This window comes from Cryptotermes secundus, unplaced genomic scaffold, assembly GCF_002891405.2.
Source record: "Cryptotermes secundus unplaced genomic scaffold, Csec_1.0 scaffold1769, whole genome shotgun sequence".
Lineage (NCBI taxonomy): Eukaryota > Metazoa > Arthropoda > Insecta > Blattodea > Kalotermitidae > Cryptotermes > Cryptotermes secundus.
The window spans coordinates 409,074-435,044 of NW_019727434.1; the positions used below are offsets into that span (position 1 = coordinate 409,074).

At 42.4% G+C, this 25,971-nt stretch overlaps 1 protein-coding gene across 1 annotated transcript in view; it reads left to right on the forward strand.

The window, feature by feature from the left end:
* LOC111864828 (atrial natriuretic peptide receptor 1) overlaps nt 1–25,971 on the forward strand; it is a 62,289-nt gene that overhangs the window by 11,029 nt on the left and 25,289 nt on the right. Inside the window, exons 2-11 of the mRNA XM_023852362.2 lie at nt 5,361–5,526; nt 6,489–6,563; nt 9,567–9,723; nt 13,359–13,478; nt 15,945–16,054; nt 17,356–17,544; nt 17,847–17,982; nt 19,667–19,903; nt 23,224–23,308; nt 24,574–24,688. Of these exons, the coding sequence (XP_023708130.1) occupies nt 5,361–5,526; nt 6,489–6,563; nt 9,567–9,723; nt 13,359–13,478; nt 15,945–16,054; nt 17,356–17,544; nt 17,847–17,982; nt 19,667–19,903; nt 23,224–23,308; nt 24,574–24,688 (1,390 nt within the window). The remainder of the gene's footprint in view (nt 1–5,360; nt 5,527–6,488; nt 6,564–9,566; nt 9,724–13,358; nt 13,479–15,944; nt 16,055–17,355; nt 17,545–17,846; nt 17,983–19,666; nt 19,904–23,223; nt 23,309–24,573; nt 24,689–25,971) is intronic.

A 25,971-nucleotide genomic window follows, 5' to 3' on the forward strand; every position in this document is an offset into this window, starting at 1 on the left:
TTTTTCCTTGGCACTACAGCCCCAGTGGGCCTAGGCCTACCTCCATGAACTTCTCCGTTCACTTAGGTTTTTCTAGGTCTTACACATTCGGTAGGACTCCTTGGGCGGGTGATCAGCTCGTCGCAAGGCCTCTACCTGTACACAAACTCAGAAAAACGCACACACACAAACTAAACATCCATGCCCTGAGTGGGATTCGAACCCACGATCCCGGTTTCCAAGCGAGCGAAGACAGTACATGCTTTAGACCGCTCTGCCACCGTGACCGGCTCAATTAATAATTGTTCCACATTATTGCCCTTTATCGTTCATAATCATCAGAAGATATTTCGTTCGATACTTATAACACTCAACGGATGATGCATCTAACAGTGGTGCCAAACCGAACAACCAAAATACTACGATATTTACAGGCATGCTTTCAAGCTGCGATTATATTCACCATATCCATTCGTATTCATTTATCAGCAGAGTTTTTCGGCTGTAACTTCTCAAGGGGAATTCTGTATGGACAATTTAAACAGCCTATATTCATTACATACATAAAATTCTTAAGCTGTTGTGTCATCCTGACCTTTTCGGAACCTCCTTCTTATCTCACTGTAAGCCTAAGTATGTAACCTATATCTTGGTGACACGTGATCTTCCGCCTCAAGGATGAAATTTCTTTCCGTCTGCACGCTGAAAGAAGAAGTGTAAAAGTCGATTATAACATAATTTAGTTATTTATTTCCATACTTATTTTCCATTATAGGACTATGTGTTCCGGCTACCGTTGTCCGTTGCAATAATAATCATACTGTTACATGATAGAGCAACTACAGACGGGGTCTGGGTTGGTAATCAGATTTACTGAACACGTACAGATCGTAACTACAAGTAACTACAGCGCTATAGCTAATTCACATACTCGGCAGTTCACTACAACACTTACTAAGTCTTCTGTCTGCTGTGTTTTCACCAGTCGGTGTCTGGTAACGGCCTTCAACGCGTAGTTCCCTCAATTTCAGCGTTCACGTCATTGCAGGCCGGCGACAGTCTCACAACTGATCGGCTGGCTGAATCATGACGTGTGGATAGAAGCACAGGTCACTCGGGGAACCCTGGCTCCTCAGGCTTTGTGTTTACATTCTGAGGTTCTTGTTGTAAGGTGCTACTCGTAGTTTGCCTGCATGCGTGATCTGTCTGCTTTGGTCTCGTGGATGTGGATGTCGGGTTGCCTGATAAAAAGACTCCGTGGCCTGTAGTCCGCAAGCGAACTATACCGACCGAGCGACCGCCGCTTTTCGGCTACGGTAGTGGCAACTTTATATACTCTGAAGATGGAGGCGATACGTTCCTCCGAAACGTCGGTTTACACAATATCTACACGGCGCCACATCCCAGAAGACAGAATTCTTCAAGATTTTACTCCTCGCCACGTCGTCCATACCGTTCTGGGCCGCCCCCCAGCCTCCTGTATCCAATGGGTATTAGGGACTTACTCCCTGGGGGTAAAGCGGCCGGGGTGTGAAGCTGATCACTCAACTCCAACTAGTGCCGAGTTCAAGAATACGTGTATCTATACATTCACTACCCCAACCGTCTTCATGGCGTAGTGGTTAATTAGTTAAGCACAGGGACAGCTTCACCTTACTCAGAGCAAGAGAAAGGAGTGGGAATACCACACGCACAGAATTTAGTTATGAAAATGGAAGCGCGTCTGCAAGCTTTCGGTTGTGTAAATATACCGATATCCTGATACTTGTGTACTCTGCTTTCACGCTTCCATATGCACAGTTTTTATGGATCCCTTATTTGCACAACGCCTCCTCGCATGGCTGTACGCAGTTCAGTCCGCCCTCCACGCCTCGCTCTGCTTCACTTCGGAGTCCTAACATCTCAGTATGACATGAGGAAGCCTGCATGCTTCACTAGTGTGTAGCACTTACCCATGGAGCTGAGCCCTTCTTGAGGAGAGGCCAAATCTGCAGCTACTCAAGAATTTCCCAGCATTTTATTGAACCCGAAGGTTCATTACCTTGTTCACAAGTTCCATCCACTGGTTACTATCCTGAGCCAGATCAATCCAATCCATCCCATCCTATCTCTCGAAGATCCATTTTAATATTGTCCACCCACCTACGCCTTGTTCTTTCCAGTGGTCTCTTTCCTTTTGTCTTTCCCACCAATATCTTATATGCATTCCTTTACTCCCCCATTCGTGCTACATACCCTGCCCACCTCATGCTCCTTAACAGTAGGGTATAAATTCCGTTTAAATGTGATGTAACTTTTCATTTTCATAGGCCTTTTTATATGTGGAGATACATTTTCAATGTTATTGCAAAGATAATTCAATTTTAAATAATCAAAAAGAGTCAATGCCACCAACCCTGGCATTGGAAACCACCTGCACAGAATTGTGAAGTTCTTATATTAATTTTATAAAGAAAATATCTCTGTCATACTTCTTTTCAGAAACGAAATTATCGTAAAGATCTTGATATACCATTAATGATAGTAGAAGTCAGGTTACTTGTGATTTTGATTATTGAGTCCCTGGTAACCTTATCACCGGGAATGAAATAACTTTCACGCTGTAATATGTACAACTCCCCTAGTATGAAGCTCACAAACTTGGGGTGTATCAGCCTGACAGCCTGTTTGCTGACACATCTGCCAGTCTCCAAATATTGAACATTCTGGATCATTCTTCCGGTAATAAGTAAACATCTGTAGCTACACATCCTGGCCAATACATCGCGAGTAATTCAGTAGAAACATTCTGAGCCTGCTCTGTCTGCACTTATTGATAGAACAGATTTTGTAAGAACATTCATTTAGAATACTGCAGACATCGTTAAATCCATTTAAATTTTACTTCCTTCCAGCCATTCTTACGAGGCACTAACTGTGCCTCAGAATATCAGGCTCTGTATTTCGATGTACATAAGACTAAGCCAATTGAGAGTTTCCTTGCATTTTATGGAACAGGAATATTCATTACCGCGATTAAAAGAGCCGTGCCCTCTCCTGAGCAAGCTGATCGGGTCCAATACTACGTACTTTATTTCTTAGGATCCATTTTATTACTATTCTTCCAGCTTTGTCGAGAGGCTGGAAGTAGTTTCTTCCTTTCAGTGTTTACGACAGAATGTCTGTATGCATTTCCCATACAAACCAGTTCAGTAACTTAAAACAAATGTATGAAATTATCGTAAGACCCCAATATTGCTTATTATAGTACCTTCATCCAACTGAGGTTAGTTGGAAGCTGAAATAAAAAATGAGAAAATTGATTGGGAGCAAAAATAGTTATGGTACAATGGTTGTGGTATCGGTAGTGATAGTAATAGCGACTGAACTTACTTAAAGAGGTTTATACGTATTGTCTGTAGGTACTGTAGTTTTGTATGTTTGTACGCATTAAACTGTGTCCCAGAAGCACCTGTCGCTATGTGGACACAGTTTTATGTTTGTAACGAAACTCAGCTGAATACATTTCGCTCTACTTTACTTTATCATGCCTTAGCAAGAACTTCCATTCCTTACTTTCTCGCGTCATGGTCGTCATCTTACGTCACTTGTCACTCTCAAATGTGTACAGTTGAAAGATTTTCGCTAAATAATCTAAGATGACTCAATCTCAGTTTTGTTGCATCATAACAAAAACAAGGAAACAATAGACCACAACAAGAAAACAAACTTGTTAAAGTAGGAACGTATTCGTGAGTAAAGAATAAAGCTTCTAGTTCAGTTCTCTCCAGTTACCCAGCGGTTAGTAAGGGGTTCGGAAGGATTCTGGAGATGCCTGAGATAATCAGCCATGGAGAAGTTGTGCATTAAAATCGTATACCTCTGACGGTTTGGGACAATGGCCTGACACTTGAAGTTCTGATGCTCCTGGACAGTGTTCACCGTCTGGAGCAGAGATTGTGTCTCCATCATCTTGGAGGCTTGATCTGTCCGTTTTCAAAAAACCTAAAACTTTTGGCACTCAATAGAAACATCCTGTCTCTCTTGCTATTCACATGAAGTGCCCGTTGGAATTCATTTTAAGAATGTGTGAACCTTATTCTTCACTCCTCACACGTTTTCATGGCGCGGTGCATAAGCACAGGGACAAATTTGCACTTGTCATCTGCGATACCTGCAGCAATTGACACTATTCGCAATCAAACCTGCGAAATTCAACGTATTCGCACATGTTGACCTGTAGTTTCGCTGGAAGCAAGCTTACACTGATTGCAATATATACGCCTGCTCTCCATGAATAGACTTCCTGTAGAACTCATATAATACCCCTAATTGATGCAACAACTGCTACAAATTATACATTGTTAGTTCTCTCTCACGAATAATGAAGTGGGAGAGGCAGTGTTTTTGTTTTATTTTATGATACAATCATATTTTTCATTCTGCCACATGTTAAAGTCCGCTGGGGTCTACAAATTATCTCCTTGTATGGATACATGACGGGAACGAATAGAGAGGGTTATCTCACCTCATGCCAAGCCAGACACGCCTTTGAGTAGACCCTGAAAATCTGAAAAACGCTCTAAGATACAGAAAAAATAAATTGACAAAATTTGTTTACCATAATTAATAGTTAATTTTGACTTTATCGGGCATGTACCATACGTTGGTTACAATACGTACGGACAACATTGCTGAAGAAGGAACGTAGGGAGGACGTCATTTTGCAGGGCAGTATGTGGCTATGACATTGTACGGAGAGTAAAACAAAGAACATAAAATTGTACTCCAGCCGGAATACGTGTATTTTCCAAACGTGTAATTCTTCTCTAAGACTGTCTCTGTGGTCTAGTTGTCAAGAGTTCAAGGCTACAGATCCAGGGGTCCGGGTTCGATTCCCGTCGCTACCAGGTTTTCTAAGTAGTGGGTCTGGAACGGGGTTCGCTCAGCCTTGTGAGAATAACTGAGGAGCTATTTCAAGGAAATAGCGGCTCCGGTCTAGAAAACAGACATTAACGGCCGAGGAGATCTGTTGCGCCGACCACGCGACATCTATCTACAGAAGTCGGCACTAACTCCGTCGACAAGCGGCGGTCGCTCGGTCGGTATAGTTCGCTTGTGAACTACAGGCCACGGAGTTTGTGTTTTTTGTTTATAACTCTTTTGTGAATATAATAATTAATCTAATATCTCTTCACGAATGACAACCTTTCTTTTCAGAAAATTTACAGAGGAAACCACTTTTAAAATAAGAATATTGCACTAATTTTTATTGAACCAGTGAAGAAAGCGTAAAATGATTTACATAAAACAGATCACGTCGAACTATTGGATAGTGCTGCTTTCATAAGTGAAACGAGGCTAGTGAGTTTACTCAGGTCCTCTGCAATCTGTTGCTGCAGTTACCCATCGTGTTCGGGGAACATCGCCCCAGGTCTGGCCGCCGACATGCACTTCAAAGCCAACGTCATCGCTTTCATAGGACCAGCGTGCGCCTTCGCCCTGGAACCTGTGGCCCGTCTCGCAGCCTACTGGAACCGTCCTATTATCACCGGCATGGGCGACCAGGTTAGTTTGTTGTAGTGTTTCATGGACAGCGCGGCCGTGAAGCAAACTTCTGCGTTGAGGGTCGACCCAATATGACAGGAACGGAAGCCCGATTCATCCGCCAGATTTCGCGCTTGCAAGAAATCTCTGTAAATCACGTTGACTGAGGTGAGTGGTGAGCCTCACACCGCTGCTACTCTACCCCCTAGGCAGCAGCCATCAATATCCGTTGTCTAGCATGCTGGTACAGTTTTTTTTATAACATGATGTGCAGGTAATCTACTATTACGCGTAGGAGAGTCAGAGATTTTTAGAGAACTTCATTTAAGATTTGAGGTTTTCACGGCGGTGACTATGAAGGGAGCAGTCTTCTGGGATGTGGCACCGTGTAGGTATGGTGTTAACCGCCGTTTCGGAGGAACGTATCACCTCCATCTTCAGGGTAGGAGAAAAAAGAAGACGCCTAAAGCGAAGACTAAATAGTCTATTTGCACCTGATCACACCGGTTCTTCGTTTGCGTATTTTCTCCTTTTTTCTTCTACCTTGAAGTTTGAGGCGATACGTTCCTCCGAAACGGCGGTTAACACCATACCTACACGGCGCCACATCCCAGAAGACTGCTCTCTTCCTTAAGACTGTCAAATTGTGGTTACAACAGGAGAAAACTGACGGACACTATACATGAAGGCCTTCACCCTCTTCTGCTAACATCTCGAACAACAGTAGTCACTCACTGAACACTGTTCTTGGAGAAATTTTTCGAACAAGTTTGTAGAGTAAAAAGAGATACATATGTATATATTACGCTCAATGCATTTGTCACTTCCTAGCCATGCCTTGAGTGAGACTGGAACCCACGATTACAAAGTTCGAGCGGGCGAAGACTTTTCATGCCTTAGACCGCGCGGCAACTGTGATGGGCTCATTTCAAGCGATACCCGTTACTTATTAGGGTAACGTACTGTATTCCTATTGTTCGCAGCCTCCATCTGAAACGGAGCTGTCTGTGTCATCCGGAATTCTGGGGCGCCTTCACAAGTGGAAGAACGACACTTCGGTAAGAACGCACAGACATTACGAGGACTAAGCTGGCAAATGCATTACTGTTCTTACGGACTGTGTCCATTTTAATATTTTATTTAATCACTGTTTACTTAGCAATGCTATCAGTAACTCAGACTGCATGGTGTAGGACCATTAGTGAGTAGTGAAATGGAAGGGACATGGCTGGAAGTGGTTGTGGCTTATTTCAAGCCATTTCCCCGGGAATCTGGCTGCAGATACTGGGGAGAACAACAAAAACCCCAAACAGGACAGTCGGTATTCTGGCCAAATACATTTAATATACACAAAGTTTCTAATTTGGTGCCACAATTTTCTTCATGTGACCCGTTATCTAGTTACGTGAGCATTGATAAGAATTTACCTACAAACGGGACTTGGACTATCGCATGAAATGCAATATGTTTGAAATATACCTCAAGTAACAAAAGTGGTGCATATAACTGTTTTAATATTCTTATTAACAGAAAAAGTTTAAGTTCTGAGATGAGAATTTTTGGCTACTTACAACTTACATTCAAAGCAATATATTGTATCACAGAAGGTGTAAAAATTATCATCATCATCATCATCATCATCACCACCACCACCACCACAACTTCCGCCACTGAAGCCGCATAACTTACGGAAGAGGAGGTACCACCTCGATGCGATGTTCCCCTTTCGAGTTTGTCTGTTCTAAGTTCTGCCTTTCTCTGGAGTCTGTTGGACTTCGAGGTCCAACTCGTTACGTCAGAGATTGTTCTTTGTTCAATGTCTGCTCCTCAAGTACAAATTGCCCCTCCCCTACATACCCTTCAGCTGCTAATGTCTGTTTGTTCCAAATACATTCACGTGTTTGGAACCGAAATTGTTTTCCTTCATTGCACTTCATGGCGGTCCTCTCATCTTACTAAAATATTAATTATAATCAATAGTAGTAGATGTATATATTTTTCTCGCCGAATAATGACTGGCGCCATTGTACTTATTAATTTTTTTATTTCATAAATTGCCTTAATTTGTCTCTTGTTTGATTATGTATATGATTTTGTTTGCTTCCACCTATGCTCGTGCTTATTTTATGATTTTTTGGGGCCTGTTGAGTAAGTACGTAAATAAATAAATACGTAAATAAATAAGTGAATTGGTTTGAATTATTAACTATTATAGAACAAAATATTTTTCTTGCTATTCAGAACTAAGTTTTGAAACCCTCATGTAGCTTTTGAGTCCAAATAGGAACTCCCTGAACTGGGCCCTCGGCCACTACAACTCTCATCGGCACACAGAACGTCGCAGAAAGCCAGATGTCTCTGTTCCAATTATCGAACTGCCAAAAAACTGTGTCTTAGCCCAGAGACTGTGATGGATTTCACTGTTATTATTATTATTGATCTTAGTTCTAACTGCGTTTGAGGCAGAAACGTGAAGAACTGGTTTTAAGCAACACACACACACACACACATATCCATTCATCTACAGGCGCCAAACATTGCGGACGTTTTTGTGTATCCCTCCGCGAACCGTGTGTACGTAGTGAAAGGTATACCTCATAAGGTACTGCGGCTTAACCGTATCGCCATAATGGCCACTGTTTTGTTTACACACTGAAAATTTAAATACACACATACTATACGTGTGTGTATTTACATTTTCGTATACTAATGTCTATCTGTCTATGGCTCTATCGCCCTTTGTTGGGCCTTGACCGCTTTTTCAGTCTCTTGATTTTTTACACAGTCGGAAGGATACCTTGGACAGGGAATCATCCCGTCGCAAGGCTGCTATCTAGAAATAGGACAACACAAACACAGAATAAATGCACATGGACATCCATTCCTCGAGTGGGATTCGAATCCACGATCCCAGTGTTCGAGTGAGGAAAGACAGTTCATGTTTTAGACCGCGCGGCCACTGTGATCGGCATGTTTACATATTGTCACGTGTTGGGTATGTCACGTGACAACTTCACGTGGGTCTCGGATTTAGCGAATCTTTATTGGTCACTCACTCATACACACCTTACAATTATTACCACTTGCAGTATCACAACTACTTCCTCTACTTCAATGCGACATCTCAACTGTCCTTGGCCGTGGCTGGATCCCACCTGTCTCGTTCGTACGGATCTAACGGGCTCTTTTATATAGGCGTTATGCGGACCGGATACCAGACACCATTCCTCACGGTTCCGTTCCCGCTGTTCCGGCAGTCCGTTGTTACGCAACGAACTCTCTGTTGTTCATCTATGGGGAGACGCGTTCGTTGTTTCGGCATTCTCTACGCATCGGCTTATTGTTATTGCGTTACCGTTGAAGTACCTACTCCAAACACGTTACAATACACACACACATATACGTATATTCTATTAGAATTTATATTTGCCCGCCCCAGTAATTAGCCTCAGTGTTTGACAGAACTCTGGGTAACTGGCTTTTATTAAGTCGTCATGCGACTAATTATATGACAGCAGTTTCTTCATATAAGTTCCCTGCAAGATGGCACTATAAAGTGTTCGAAAGGCGACGGTAGACACCCTGAAATTTCCCCTAGATGTTCCATGTACTGAGACAATAGGTGGGGGTTCTACTTCCACTTGCTGAAAAGTGTATGTCGTCCCTGCGATACGAAACCTTATGTCGTGACAGCTATTATTAAGGCAGCTACAAATTAAACTCATTCAATTAACTAAAACAGAACCATAACGTCTCCATTACGCCTTAAAATATTCATCAGGATTAATGAAACGTCCACTTCTTTAAACAACATCAGACAACCGGTATACTAGCAACAGTCAAGTTGCAAAGTCACTTTAGGAAAGGAACGACTTTCAACTGCAATTTAATTCCACTGCTTTTCCATGTGATATACCAATGATTCTCAGTAGCAATTAAGGAGGGCCACCGAACCCGTTCGTCTGGAGCAGTGGTTCTGTAGCTTATACCCCTTTGTTTCTCAAAACAGCCCAGAGACACAACAGCAGGGAATGAAACTGTGCGTCCTGGTGTGATTGCAGGGGATATTCAAGGACAAGACGCAGTACGCAACCCTGACCAGGATGTCGTACTGCCAGTGTCGCCTGCGTCTCGTCTTCAGCAGCATCTTCAAACAGTTCAACTGGAGACACGTTGGGCTAATTGTAGATCGCTCCGACCTCTTTTCGCTCACAGTAGGTATGCTAATTAAGTAAGTGGTGGAAGCACCGTCCTCAGACACACCAAAACGATGTCTTGTCACGGACTTTATAAGGACATTCATTAGTAATACGTTGTACACTACTGAGATATAATGGAGATAGAGGCATTTGTCTGCTGTTAGGCAACTGCTCAACAAACACGTATCGCGGCAACGGATTGTAATTGTGTCTGTGTTGTGCCTTCGTAATTACTCTCAGTGGGCGTGTAGCACGAATGGGGGAGGAAAGGAATGCGTATAGGATATTGGTGGGAAAGACAGAAGGAAAGGGACCACTGGGAAAACCAAAGCGTAGGGGGGTGAACAATATTAAAATTGATCTTCGAGAGATAGAATGGGTTTGTATGGATTGATTTGATCTGGCTCAGGATAGGGACCAGTGGAGGGCTCTTGTGAACACGGTAATGAACCTTCGGGTTCCATAAAATGCTGGGAAATTCTTGAGTAGCTGCAGAATTGGCGGCTCCTCCATAAGTAAGTAAGTAAAGTAAATCTTACAGATGACGTTAATTGTCAGATGTCCTAGACATATACATTAAGTTCATATTAATTACAGATAAAAAGGATGGGCAAGGAATACGGCAGAGAGAAATGTAGGAGATGAGTGTTTTTTGAAGACATTTCCCACTGAATTTCCAACGGGCCTTTTCCATTTGTATTTTATGTTATAATTTAAAAAACGTAAACTCGCATATTTGCTTAAGAACCACATAATGAAGACGTATGCGGGAATGGAGGTAAAGTTTGAAATTTCAGCTCTAGATAGAAGTGAGTGTTTTATTTTCACGCTAAGAAAGAAATGAGAAATGTATACAGAATTTTGATCGAGAAATCTCAGTGACTGATCTTGTGAATGTGACAAGGAATCTTCATATCTTACAAGGTTGGGATATTTTTATGATGTTAAGGAGTCTCCTCTGTGTAGTTAGTGACGCAGACTAGTCCATAAATGTGACGTAAATATTTGTGATCGTTGCCGAACATGATCCAAACTGACTCAGTATCCATCATACGCAATTAAATTCCACAAACAAAACCCAATTTTGAACAAAATAAGCCTGTTCCTTTCTTCTCTCACCTTGAGACAGTGTACTTAAACCGACGAGACAAAGGCGCATATGATTTTGGATTGATTTTACACTTCCTTGCCTCGCTGCACTGATACGGAAGTTGCAGGGCTGATGATGTGCAGTGCATGCTACATGTCCGCCCGCTTCACCAGTGTAGTTACTTCGCGATTTAATTGGACTTACTTTTGTCTATGTATAATGAACGCAGTGCTTGTTAAATGGTACTTGTTTCCCATGAGGTCACTCTTCCTGTTCCTGTTGGGATACCAGGACAAGCGTGTTTGTTTTTCCCTTGTCTGCAACGGCGTAACATCTTCATAATGCCCCTAATTTGGAGTTATGTTCCGGCGGAGTAGGCAGCAGATAAACCAATTTCGTCTTTTGATTTTCATAAGAAGTGATACCAAGACTGAAATAAATCCTGGAAAAGTGTAGTGGAGACGCTCGAAGGCAATGACTTCACTTATTATTATTATTATTATTATTATTATTATTATTTTCAACTGCAAATGTGTTTTTACCCGGTGGCAGTGGTTCTACAATAAGTCACAACTCACTGAAACAAAACACAGTACACAAAACTGCACAAACAATAAAGGACACACAACATACAAGTATAATGATACAATGAAAATACACTTACAAATAAACATCCGTCTCTTGTGATCACGGGAAGGGAAAAGTATATAACGCAACCAGAATAAGTCTTTGGGAAACTGTTGTCTTCTGTTTCTGTGAGCTGACATATCGATGCTTGTGAAGTGAGCATTTGGGAAACTGTTGTCTTCTGTTTCTGTGAGCTGACATCGATGTTTCTGAAGTGAGCATTTGGGAAACTGTTTTCTTCTGTTCTGTGAGCTGACATATCGATGCTTCTGAAGTGAGTGTTTGAGAAACTGTTGTCTTCTGTTTCTGTGAGCTGACATATCGATGTTTCTGAAGTGAATGTTTGAGAAACTGTTGTCTTCTGTTTCTGTGAGCTGACATCGATGTTTCTGAAGTGAATGTTTGAGAAACTGTTGTCTTCTGTTTCTGTGAGCTGACATATCGATGCATCTGAAGTGAGCATTTGGGAAACTGTTTTATTCTGTTTCTGTGAGCTGACATATCGATGTTTCTGAAGTGAATGTTTGAGAAACTGTTGTCTTCTGTTTCTGTGAGCTGACATATCGATTCTTCTGGAGTGAGTGTTTGAGAAACTGTCTTCTTATGTTTCTCTGAGCTCATGTAACGATGCTTCTGAAGTGTCGTCATCTCCATAGTAACAAACGACAATTTGATGTCCTGTTCCGTTGTGCACAAGCTTTATTGTAGAATCTTAATTAAGTCCAAGTATTCTAGGAACACGTACTAATAGAACTGGATCTTGATTAAACAAGGAGAGACTGTGTGCAGGAAACAGTTTGTTGATTTCAAGTGGAACAGAGAATAGGAGCGATGCACGCCGAGACAAACTCTGCCTATTCCCACTACTTTTTGAATGGATTTTGAAGGCCTATTAACATGTTTATAAATGAACACATAATTCTCACTGAAAAGAAGATTGTGCTATAGATAAATCATAGACGTTTATTAAAAAGTTGTGTTCAACAGTGTAAGTATACATGAAGCCAAAAAGAAAATTATTAATGTAATATAAAAATCGGCCGAACACAGTAGCCTTGCCGTCTAAGGTAAGAAATGTCTTCGCCCGTTCTAGCACCATGATCTTGGATTCGAATGCCCCTCGAGGTATGAATACAGGGCTGCGTTTTTTTTGTGTTTGTGTGGGTCTGTCTAGATAGCGACCTTGCGACAGGCTGATCCCCCCTCCAAGGAGTCCTACCAACTGTCCGTGAGATTCATAGGTTCAATTCATTCTGAAACTGGAACAGGTCAGATGACCTAACCTGTCAAAGGAGGGGGAGGAGGAAGGAGAAGACTATAAAACTTGTCACTAAAAATCTTTATTTCTAGTCTTAGTTTCCGCAGTATGATCGGTGATTTCATCTAATTTTAGTGGAGAAGAATGGAACTTTCCAATCAGTGTAATTGGCTGTCCATGTAAGCAATGTTAGCTCACGGTATTTAGACAACAATTTCTAACTTTTTTTAATTTTCAGAAGAACAGCCTGTATAATGAACCGGGATAGTGTAGCGACACCCTATATCCGCTAACATTGGTACTAACTCCGCCGACAAGTGGCGGTTGCTCGGTCGGTATAGTTCTCTTGCGCACTAAAACCACGGAGTTTGTTTTGTGTATATTCGTTGCCATGGGAACGTGTTTACCGAGCCGTTGCCTAGCAATGATAGAAGGAATATTCATATATATGGGTGTGATTTGTGAAGCATGCCGTTGAGATGGACTCAGGTGCCATGATTTACATACCAAGTTTCATGAAGATTGGTTCAGACATTCACAGGATTCACAGACAGACATACAGGGAGCTTGGAGATCGCACACATAGGCTTGTAGCATCTTGACAATGAATCCATGAAGTAGGACGGGTGCCACAGCGGGCGCGTCTCACGTTAATGCACACGTGCGTTGAGTGTTGCAGGCAAGAACCTGGAGCACGGCCTCAGGAAGCAGGGACTGCTGCGGTTCGTGCGAGAGCTGGACGGCAACGACGAGGAGCAGTATGACCACTATCTCAAGGACGCCAGCATGTACGCCAGAGGTACAGCCTCGGTATCATCAAGTTTCCGGGACTTTAGAATAAATGTCACTTTAGCTTGCCTCCAAGCTGTAGGGATAGATCCATAAGCCATGCAGGCTCTAAATATGCGGCACGGCTGTGCGACTGAATGTTCCATCCCTTGCTGCAGATGTACCGGTACAGTTCCATCTGTTCCCGCAGATTTAAATGGTTTGAAGGTCCCTAGCTCCCGTCTCATTTTTGATTGATTGATCACACGTTTGGCTAGTTTCCAGTCCCCTATTCGTTATGCGTCCGTATATGTCCGGGTTTCGCTGACCCTGTCCATCACCTGAATCATCAATCAGCTGTGAATGAGGAAAGTGAACTCTCAATAACTCTTTCAGTGTCTCCCTTCCAGTTTGAATATACTGACCATCAGGTAGATTAATAGTGCTAACTCTGTTTGTTGCCTGCTCTGCCATGATCTTCATGAGTATCATTTGACTTTCCTTATTTCTATGCTGTAACAGCTGTTCCACTGACCACTTCATTTCGTTGTATTAGATAGCTTTCTTGCCTTGGCTCTCAGCCCACTCTAACGAGCCACTGACCAGACCGTTGGTCGGCGCATATATATATATTAATGCACCTCCCTCCAGTCTGTAAGATTTCAGGTGTAATAGTTCTCATAAAAGAGTTCCACGGAACTTCCTTCCCAGTTCCTCGAGGATGTAGTTCAGGTCCTCTTCTGTTAGATTATCTTCAGGATACGCTTCCTTATGTTGTTCGGCACCTCCTTGTAGGTCCCTGGTCCCCTAGAGTCCCTGGGTATTTTTGTAAGTCTGGTCGTTTTCGTAGGAGTACTACCCTTCGACCTAGGCCTCTTAAGGGTGCACAGGTGCTTCCAGCTCCCTGCTGAAGTATTTCTCATAGGGATCTCCATGAACGGGAGTCCCTTTTCCTTTTTAGATCTTCACGTCCATTTTCTTTTGTTTTGGTCTCCAGAGTGGTTCCACGAGAATTGGGAATTTAGAAGGTCACCACCCGCAGGGCCAAATACATGCGGAAGGCATAAATACAACGGGGTGCTGCCTGGTGTCCCGAGGGGATCGTTCACGACACTGGCTAAATTCCACCCCAGTGCCACGCAGCCCTCGGCACTATGCCTCACACATTGGCTTAGGGGGTTTAGCGGATAAACTCCCGATGAGCCTCCAGGGCCTAAAGTGAACGATCGTGGGGAAGGGGGTAACCCTGGTAAAAAATGGGGGTGCGAGACTAGCTAGCCATGAGGTTACGACCAGAGTAAGCCGCATGAATGGATCGCCCCTGGGGTGGCAAGTCACTCCTTATTCCCACCCCTCCACATGGATTGTTTAAACCGTTTTAAAGTGTTGCGGCACCTTAAATGTTCTCGAGGGAGACAGCTCAAGTAGCCGGAGCTACCCCCATACGAGTACCCTCCCGCATTCGTCCCGGGCAAACCATAGTAATACCCGAGTCATAATGCCGTCACGTGGGAGGCTTCGGTCGCAAGATGTCGTTGCCGTTTATGGAGCTGAGCCTCCAGTCCCGACTTGTCATACTAATCCAGACCCTGAGACTGACGTTGTCCAGCGGGACCACAAGGAAATGTCCCAAACCGTGTCCCAACTCACCCCCTGGTCCATGATGCGCCCCCGCCAGAGACACCGCTACAGTGCGGCCAACTTCAATGAGGATGACGTCATTACTAATTGTAACGTATGAGCTTAAGTAGACCTTAGTTTTCCCGCAATCTGTTGAATATCATATGGCAAACTCTTAGAAGTTTCACTAACTCCACGGAAGAGAGGAGTCCTCGTTAATATAGTCGCTAAAAGGGTGAAATAATTTTCCGCCACATATTGGACGCAAAGTTTGTTTCAGTGTTCATAAGATACTGCCACTGGACCCTATCCTGAGACAGTTCAAGCCAATCCATATCTTCACACTCTCCTTGTTTATTATAACTGTATTTCTGTTCTATCCATCCCTTGAAGTCGTAAGTATCCGAAGTGGCCTTTCTCTTCAGGTTTTCACAGTTCTTCTGTACATGTTTGGTTTATGCCATGCATCTCGTACTCTCTCCGTCATGTACGTATTTACGTATTATGCAATTGGTCGCTTAGTTGGGGGTGGAGTCCAACTGGGTCCACTCGGCAAGGTGGCCACTGATTGGCTTACTGTAGCCTGCCCCGGGTGATTATGATGATGGAGAATTTGGTGGAATGAAGATTGGCAGGGGAAACCGAAGTACTCGGAGAAAACCCGCCCAGCGCCACTTTGTCCACCACAAATCCCACTTGACCAGACCCGGGATCGAACACGGGCCGCCGCGGTGGGTTATGCAGTTGTTACTTCCTCTTCTTTGATCCAGCTCTTCTCACGTTCCTGCCATCAACCTCTGTATATGTTACTACAGACGCTGGTAAAATACTGTTGTGTACGTCACCTGTTATACAGGAAATGCCTTTGTTGTTGTAGTGCTGATCCTGAGTGTCCGTGGCGTTCTTGTGCGGAAGTTCATGTTGGCTGCATACTCCCTAGGGATGACTCGCGGTGACTGGACCTTCCTGGACGTAGAGATATTCCAGGTAGAAAATAATCACGATTTTCTATATAAACCATATTTAAAGGGACGAAACGTTTATTAAAACAAAGTTACTTGTAGACACCGATAGAATGTGAATAACACATACTTCAATAACTATGACTGTTATTTCGGACACTGTTCATGGTTTTGAATTTCTTCAAAACACACCTCGGAAAATGTTTCTGTCACCAGGTATAAGATGGAAGTTTCCGACGTCGTTTGGTCCGTTAGGAGCACCTATTCTAAATCACTAGGTCTAATGAATGATACTGCACGCCCATCACATTATTAATTGTATGAGAAAATTAATGTGATTAATGTGTTAATGTGGTTCGTGTTATCTTGTCAGTTGTACAGACAAAACTTGACGTAATTTCATCAGTTATACAATACTAGCAAAAAGTCCGTTGACATTCCAACGGGAAATTGTTAAAATCAGAAATACCTAACCTCAGTCACTTATAAAATTCTATTAAAAAAAAAAGAACATCTACATTCAATGAGACGTACTGTAGCTGAAGAAAACACTTTCGGCAAGGGATGCGAATAAAATTAATCTTCTTGGGCAATACCTAATATTTTTCTTCATCTGGCAACAGATTATCTTACTGATCGCTGTCTGGTTCACCAATAAGCAACAGATATATATATTTTTAGTCACAACTTGACCACATATAACAGACGTTGTTTGAATAATTTGGTTCTCAGATACAAAATAAACACTGCCAATTTATACAGTATATTTATGTAATAACCACATGTAGGACATCACCAACATCTGCTCCATTCCTTTCTACTCGTATGTATACTTTATAATCTTCCAGTGCTGTAATAAGCAGTCACATCTTAGTCTGAATTATCTTAAATGCAAGAAACCAGAAAAATACTCGAAATGAATACGGAACTATAGCTACAGTTTCCACAGAAAACTCTTTCGTTTTTCCACATTTATACTCCCAATCACCATTTCACTGAATATGCACGCTGTTAACAAAGGGAGTTTTTCGGCAAAAGTGGGGATCGCAACGGATCAGCACATCCCACTTCCGCTTGGCACTTGTATCCATAATCACTAACAGCTCTCCACTGCTACGTAACGACCGAATAGGACAGAACGGCAAGCTTTAGATTTTTATACCAGTTGACTGTTGCGTACTTTGACATGTACTTTCCCAAAGGACCCAAGAAAATGCACCAAACAGTGGAAATTCCATTGATATTAAGGTATCTACTTGTGCGCAGTCGGCTGAACTGGGTCGGATCAGAAGGACGATCCATGCAGTGATGTTTGTTGCTGAACAGGGTCCGTATTGGAGTGACCATGACTGGCAGGTAGGGGACCGACAAGACCACACGGCCAAGAAGGCGTATGAAGCTCTTCTGCGTGTGTCACTGCTGACACCCACAAGTCCAAAGTTCCAGGAATTTGCTGACAGCGTTCGCCGCCTGGCTCAACAGGATTATAACTATACGTTCTCCGAAGGAGAAGAGGTACACACTCTGCTTATTGTATTTTTGGAACCCCAGCATGGCCGTAGTTTCGAAACCAGAAATTCGTTTAAGCGATGAGTGCCATAGTGCGGCTGGAAGGATTAGGTAAATTGAAAAAATCCACCTCATCGGGATTCGATCCCGACCCATATTTCTCGTAAACATTCTAGACTTCCTTATTCAAAATCTGTTATCTAGAATCATTGTGAATGGAACAAATAGGCTTATGAATAATTCGCATTATATTTTGGTGATCAGAGGCGCTTGTGTTTCACATATTCTACACACCTTGTGATCCGCAGGTGAACTTCTTTGTTGGCGCCTTCTATGACGGCGTTTACCTGCTTGGTATGGCACTCAACGAAACATTATCAGAAGGAGGAGACATCAACAACGGAACCGCCATCACACGACGCATGTGGAACCGCGACTTTCATGGTGAGATTAACATCGCGCACACAATAAAAGTGTGATTTAAGAAACAAGTAGTGGGAATAATTTCATGGCACCAAGTAGGGGTTGGGGCTCCCGCGGCGGTGATTGCGTTAAGGATATAACGGCGTGTAGTCCGTTAAAAGTCAACCAAAGTTTTTGAGGAGCCTATCGCCTCTATCTTTGGTGCTGAAAAGTAGGACAAACAAGAAACCAGCATGAAGCAGGCAGCAAGCAAAGCCTACATGTCGCTATATCCCAGAAACTGGAACAAATCTAGAAGACAACTAACGAGTCTTGAGGTACTCAGGGGCTAACGGTGAAAATTGTTTTATTCCATGATGTGACGCCTTGCAGTCTGGTAGATCGTCATAAAATTTTCAGAAGAACCTGCTGCCTCCAGTTTCTATTTTATCATACTCTTCTACTCCCAAAAAGGATGTAGCACACAAAAACTCCGTGGCGTGTAGTACGCAAGCGAACTATACCGACCGAACGACCGCAGCTTGTCGGCGAAGTTGGTGCCAACTTTAGCGGATAGAGGGTGTCGCGTGTCAGCGCAACGGATTCCCACAGCCGTTAATCTCGGGTTTCTAGACTTCTCTCCGAATTTTTGATAACAACCCATCAAAATATTTGACAATCCAAGAAGTACCCTCAAATCTACGTTCCCTTACATGTTTCAATCTACATACTGAAGCTACTGTTAACTACAAAGTAATAACTGCACAAATAAGTGTTTAGTTTCTATGGATAACTTCCACTAGTACACAATCCAACTACATGTACTTGTCCAATATTACTCAAAGTTCCCACTACCACTATGTTTGTATTTCTCACTATGTAAAAGTGTTGGGTGTTGTAATTTGTGCTGATTCCACAGTAAAATTCACAACCTCCGACTGTTATATATTTATCTCCATCAAACCAGGTGCTGAGAGTTGAACTCGTGCCGACGCCATATTGTTCTGTATTCTAATTTGAAGATATCTTACGGCACTCACTTAAAACCGACCAACTTACTGGTGTGTAATTTGAGAGTTCTTTTTATTTAACGTATCTGTGACCTCGCCAGATAAATTAAACATCATAACTGACGGGAATATGATCTCCCTAATCAATTTCAATCATTCCTGATTGTATTGGGCCTGGAGGGAATATGCCATAGGTTTCGATTAAACACATTCTGGTTATCTCAGAAGAACAGAATTCAAAGACATTCTCGTAAAATACTGTTGATATTAGTTATATTTGACCGCCTCTGTGGTCTAGTGGTCAGAGTTCCTGGCTACAGATCCAAAGGTCCCGGGTTCGATTCCCGGCGCTACCAGATTTTCTGAGAAGTAGGGGGTCTGGTAAGGGGTCCACTCAACCTCGAGGAGCTATTTACAGGAAATAGCGGCTCCGGTCTAGGAACCCGAGATTAACGGCGGTGGGAATCCGTTGCGTTGGCCAAGCGACACCCTCTATCCGCAAAAGTCAGCACTAACCTCGCCGACAAGCGGCGGTCGTTCGGTCGGTATAGTTCACTTGTGGAATAAAGACAACGGACTTATTAGTTATATTTATGTAAAAGCTTCCTTGTAGTTTACGAATAGCTGACGCACTGTATGTGGAACTAACACCTGAACCGGCGCTAAACCACGGCAAAAGCTAATGATGCTACGCTTGACCGCCTGACTGCTGACAGGGATAACAGGTCACGTGAGGATTGACGACAGTGGTGACCGAGATGCGGATTACTCCGTGCTGGACTTGGACCCCATCACTGGCCGCTTCGAGGTAGTGGCGCACTACTACGGGCTGTCTCGCAACTACACGCCGGTTAAAGACAAGACTATCCACTGGCCCGGCAGCAGGGAGGGACCCCCACCTGACATCCCGCCCTGTGGCTTCATGGGCAATGACCCAGTCTGCCACAGCAATGGTAATTTTGTCATTTTATGTTTATGTTCCTCACATACGCAATATAAGTTTACATAAGACAACATCTGAGAATACGGTCGTCTGGGGTGTGACGCCGTGTCGCCTGGTACAAGGACACCATTGTTTCGAGAGTACCTGTTTCCACCATCTTCAGAGCAGAAGATCTGACCTACGTAAGTACGAACATACATTATCCAATATCTGTGAGTCCAGAATCCTAGGAGTTAAGCCAGTCGGCAAAGTGAATTTCATGGGCCAGTAGGTAAAACTATTTGAAACAAATGCGTTTGGTTTTGCAAAATTTCGGTTCCGATAATTCATAGAAGATAGAAGGGGGGGGGGTCATTGTAAAGGCTCTGCGTACCTGATGGCCACAACAGGCCGAAAATTTAGTACATGCAAACGTATGGTGTTTATACCAGGATTGTGTAGATAGAAAAATGATAAACATTATTCTATTAGCGGTTTAAGACATGAAACATATCGTAACAGGACTTTCTTCTTGTACCTTTATTATTTAGAAAATGTCGGTATAACCACTAGACTATGAGATGGAGAATAAAGAATCAGGTTCTATTCCCGGCAGGGACAAGAGATTTTGTCTCATTTTCACAGCTTCCTGTCCAACGGTTCCCGTAGCTCTTCCCCGGGTGAAAGCGGGGGTAAAAGTAACCACTGACCTCAATCTAGTGCCGAGCGGAACTACCTGCAGTCCCGATGCGTTTGCATTGTTAGTGCGTAATTAATCACATTGTCTTTTTATTGTATAGAAAATAACGGTACTTAAATTTTCAATTATGAAATACGCAATGTTCTGTGTTTGTTGACACATAGGCCTATATAGGCTTGGAACAGTTGTTCGAACAAGATGGGAAGAGAGTTAGCGCTTCTGATTTGTACTATGGAGGTGCCAATTTCGAATCTCGGTCGGCACACGGATTATACTGACTGTTTTATTTTTTAGTTTCGAGGGGTCGGGGAGACAAGTCCTTTGGTACGGCAGCCATTAATTGACCTATTGTACCAGTTCCGCGTAAAAGATGATTTTGGAGCATTTGTTGGAATGAGAATTGTCAGGGGAAACCGAAGTACTAGGAGGAAAATTGCCCCAGTGCCACTTTGCCCGGGACACAAACAGGGCCACCGCGATGTGAAGTAGGAGTCTAATCGCCTGAGCTTTGGCTCGGACTCTGTAGCTAACTAAGCGATTGTTAGGTTTTCAGAAAGGACTCTCTTTCATGTAGGCAGTTATTCCAATTTGTCTTTATTTCTGAGATAGAAAACTCCGTGGTTTTAGTCCGCAAGCGAACTATACCGACCGAGCGACCGCCGCTTGTCGGCGAAGTTAGTGCAAATTTTAGCGAATAGAGGGTGTTGCGTGATCAGCGCAACAAATCCCCACGGCCGTTAATTTCGGTTTTCTGGATCGGAGTCGCTATTTCTTTGAAATAGCTCCTCAATTATCCTCACGAGGCTGAGTGAACCCCGTTCCAGACCCACTATTTCTCGGAAAATCTGGCAGCGCCGGGAATCGAACCCGGACCACTAGACCACAGAGGCGGTCTTATTTCTGAGATATTTTTAGTTAATTACATCTGTAGCAGAAACAATAACACAGACGACTATGATATGATAATTTTAAATGTGTTAAAATATTTAGGTGGGTGAGTAGAACTCGGCTCAATTAGTCCAGGACTCGCTGTTTACTTATGTGAGTGTAAATATTTCAGAGATTTGTATGCCTTAAATGTGCTTGGCGTTGACGGTAATAAATGTGCTTTGTTCTCTGTTTTAGTTTCATTCTGTTGTTTTAAGCCGCCATTGTAACTTCGTTTCAGTATCTTCTGGAGAAACCTTAAATGCTTGCTTGTAAGTATTTCCCATTTTAAGTATGTTATTATCTTCATTTACTTTCTGTGTAATGCTTTTCTCTTCCTGATCAGTTTTGAACAGTTGCACGTTTGAATATCTCAGCAGTTTTACAACTCGCGAATAGCATATGATTCCAGATAAAAATGATTCTTTCTTTTATGTTGTCTATGCAAATTTATCTGTACTTATGTCGCTCTGATTTGTGCATTTCATGTAAAGAATATATAAGATGATAATTAACCGCAGTCTTTGGTATTGTAACTACTTCTCAATCTAAGTTTCCTCTCTTTGAGGCTGAGTGTATACTTCTAACTTAGAAACTAATTTAGTGAGTAGCCATGATGTCCGTGTAGGTAGCTGCCTCCTAAGACTCGAAGCAAGGTTCACTGTTATTAGTTATTTGCTAAGTTATATCTATGAGGGTCCCCCACATGGACGAGTTAATCCACTGAATAGTTTGGTAGATGCAGAGTTCCTGCAGGTTCGGCTTTTCGACCATGGATTATTTGCATAAGGGTCAACATTTATTTTACTTGTATTTCGTCAAATGTTCACCCCCTGAACAATTTTGTAAACAAGAGTTGTAGACCAAGAGATCTTGCCTAAAGTCTTAGTCTATACTGCACAATGAGCTTTCATGTAAACAATTCTGAGGGAGTCAATTAAATTTTATTTTAAATTTATGATTATGTTGGTCAGATAGAGTCAAAATTAAATCGGCCTACCAAATTTTAGTGCTACACTAATTACCGCTTTAGCATGCGTCCGTCGAGCTTCGGAGACGAAATGTAACTCACTAAGAGACACGACATATCCGTTATGACTTCATCTTGTGTACTAAAAGATGTAAATTCTCCGTAGCAATTTCTAACAAATTGAGATAAAAGAAGTTTGAACATTGTCATTATATAAATATTATGTTTCTGGACAATATAAATCGTCTTGTCTTTATCCAAAAACCGTCCACTTTATTTTTCAAAACACAGCACTTCGGAGACTGAATTCTGTCTCCGTCTCGGGAGATAGGTACTAGCTCTATCGCTTGGGCCCAACTGGGTAGGTTTTACCTGACGACGGAGAGAGAATCCAGTCTCCGAAACGTTGTGTTTTGAAAAATAAACAGAATGGCTTTTAAATATAGACAAGACGACGGATAATGTCCAAAACATGATACTTGTAGCTATGTACCATTGTCACAAATTTGTAGATCTTACCGTCATTATGCATAGCCGTATAGATGGATGGTCATAACTGTTATGAACTGAAGCATCAGGTGCAGCTGAAATGCATGATCGCCATGAGAACTTTATATTGATCCCCCCCACTCCTTAAAGCTTGTGATTCCCTCCGCTACATAAGAAAATATGACATTCTCATAAGAAGTCTGAAAATGTGCTCATTTAGTTATTTATGTGGTTACTCTGACGAATACTTATCATCTTTTTGCAGAAGCATACGTGATGATTTTATATGCATCATTTGCCTTCGGAATATTCCTGTCTTTCGCCATCACCCTGACCTGCATAGCTTACAAGTAAGTACAGCCAGCTATTCTTGAAATTGAACAAGATGACAATTAGTTGGTAGTTGCGCGGTGACGTGGATTATGAAGTGGTGAAACTTAAAATGCATGAGCAGAAATTAATCTTTCTTATCTTAGTTTTATCTAGCAAATATCACAATTTAATATATATTACTGTTATAAAATAGTGTTTCTGGCCGTTATTTATATTATTTTGACTATGTTTTTAAGAATGACTGTCTCTCTGGTCTAGTGGTCAGAGTTCCTGGCTACAGATCCAGAGGTCTCGGGTTCGATTCCCGGTGCTACCAGATTTTCTGAGAAGTAGTGGGTCTGGAACGGGGCCCACTCAGCCACGTGAGGTTAATTGAGGAGCTATTTCAAGGAAATAGCGGCTTCGGTCTAGAAAACCGAGGTTAACGGCCGTGGGGATCCGTTGCGCTGACCACGCGACACACACTATCCGAAAAATTGGCACTAACTTCGCCGACAAGTGGAGGTTGCTCTGTCGGTATAGTTCGCTTGCGGACTACAGGCCACGGAGTTTCTTGTTTTTAAGAAGCGATGACTCCCCCCCCCGTAATATAGATTTTACACACACAATATAGAGTCAAAGTTTAATTATTGCAGGCGAGAATTGCTAAGTCGCAAGAATACTCTGATGATATAGATTCGTCTGGTGAACAGTCATTTCTCTAGCAGATCTAATGACGTCTCAACTTTATATTTCGGTGCAGCGAGTCTTCACTCATCCACTTTCTTACGTGAACACAACAATAACTAATTTCTGGCAAAGCTTCGTGTGACACGCTGCAATTAGGGGAGAAATATGTACTTTTAAATCTACATTTGTTGCACCGAAGTTGGCATATGATATCGAAATCCGAACCTGTACTTTTTGTATTGCTAGTAGGGTGGGTCTAAGTCCCTTGTACTGCGGCCACTTCTGGACTATTGTACCAGCCCCAGATGATAGGTGAGGGTGATTGTGGAGCAATTGGTGGAATGAAGATTGGCAGGGGAAACCGAAGTACTCGGAGAAAACCTGGCCCAGCGCCACTGTGTCCACCACAAATCCAACTTGACCAGACCAGGGATCGGGAAGGCAGCGACTAACCGCTTGAGCTGTGGCGCGGCCCGAACCCGTCCTTTAAAGAATATGTTTCTTTAGGTAGTTTTGACCTAAAGTAAAGTAAAGTAAAATTGTTTTAAGTAGGTCTAGTGCGATAATTTTTAAATTTCCATCGATAAAATAAAATGATATTTGTGATTTACAGAAGGATGCAGGTCACGGCTGATCTGAACAACATGTCATGGCGTGTGCGGCCAGAGGAAGTTCTTTTGGAAGTCGGAAAGCCATTTTCATCTCGATTGGGCCTTCAGAAGAATGAGGTAAGAAAAGCCTAAGGAAATCATAGTTACGGCCCAAGTTATTGCAGTTTGACTGAAGGTTTCACGTACATATATAGATGTATACATAATCGTGCTTATGTAATAGATGATAAAATCGTGTTTATTTTAGTAATGTCTTATAATGTTATATGAAAATGATGGTTAAATATTTTGCCTAATATTTGTAATTTTTTTAAGTTTTTGCAAGGGGTTAGGAAATCAACTAAAGTAATTTTCTTCGATGTTAATTGTTTTAACTTTGTATGTAATAGAAACTGAATAACATTAGACATGATGCTGTATGTAGGAAATAAAAGAAACATTTAATTCACTGATTGGTTCATTTGATACAGTCCCAATCCCTGGATTCGAAAAGCCCAACCCTAGAATTAAATCTATAGGACCTGCATAGTGGCGTGCAGATGGTCTGTATCTTTAGAATGTAACAATTCTACAATTTCCCTTGATATACTAAACGAAGTTCCTATTTCTAACATATTCCCATGTTTTGAGCAGAAACTAGTCACCTGATTTCATACTGTAATGCAGCCACATTTATCATACATACAACAGCATTTTCCCAGCGTTGCTGCAACTTATGGACGCCTTATGTCTCCCAAGGAACCACCAATAAACAGCATTGTCAAATTTCGTAGCATCTTGTTACAATGACAACCAACCAAAATATTCTTCGTTTGCCTCGAAGTCGATAAGAGGGAACAGAGAAAAATGGGCACTGGGTACGGAATAACAGGTCAAGCGCTTCGATGGTAGTCAACTTGACTTTCTTAACTGAAATCCCATTTCCAGCTAGGCCTTTGATGTTTGCCCCGAATTTCGGGACATCTGTGATTCTTAACCCACTGTCGCAAGGCCTGAGCTGTGTAGGATAATGTGGGCCAGTGAACCTGAGAAAGCCGGAATTTAGAAAAATATACACCTTACATAAGCTTATATACTCATTTCGTGATAGATTTGTAGCATTACTTAGTACTTTGAAATATTTTAATTAATTTTATACCACTTGTTTTCTGACGGGTTCGAGCGAATTGAAACAATTGAAAAATCATTGCATTGTATTGCTTTTCCTTTACGAAGTCCAAGTACTGGATATATATATACAGAAAAGCGTGAAGCGGGATACCTTGCTCACAAAGATGCAGCTGTTGTAGCACAAGGGATAATGATAATTTGATCGCCACACGCTAAACTCTGTCTGTAGAGTCTGCAGCTACCTGTTCACTCTGGTTCCTCGCTCGCGGATATCTCTATCCTGAAGATGG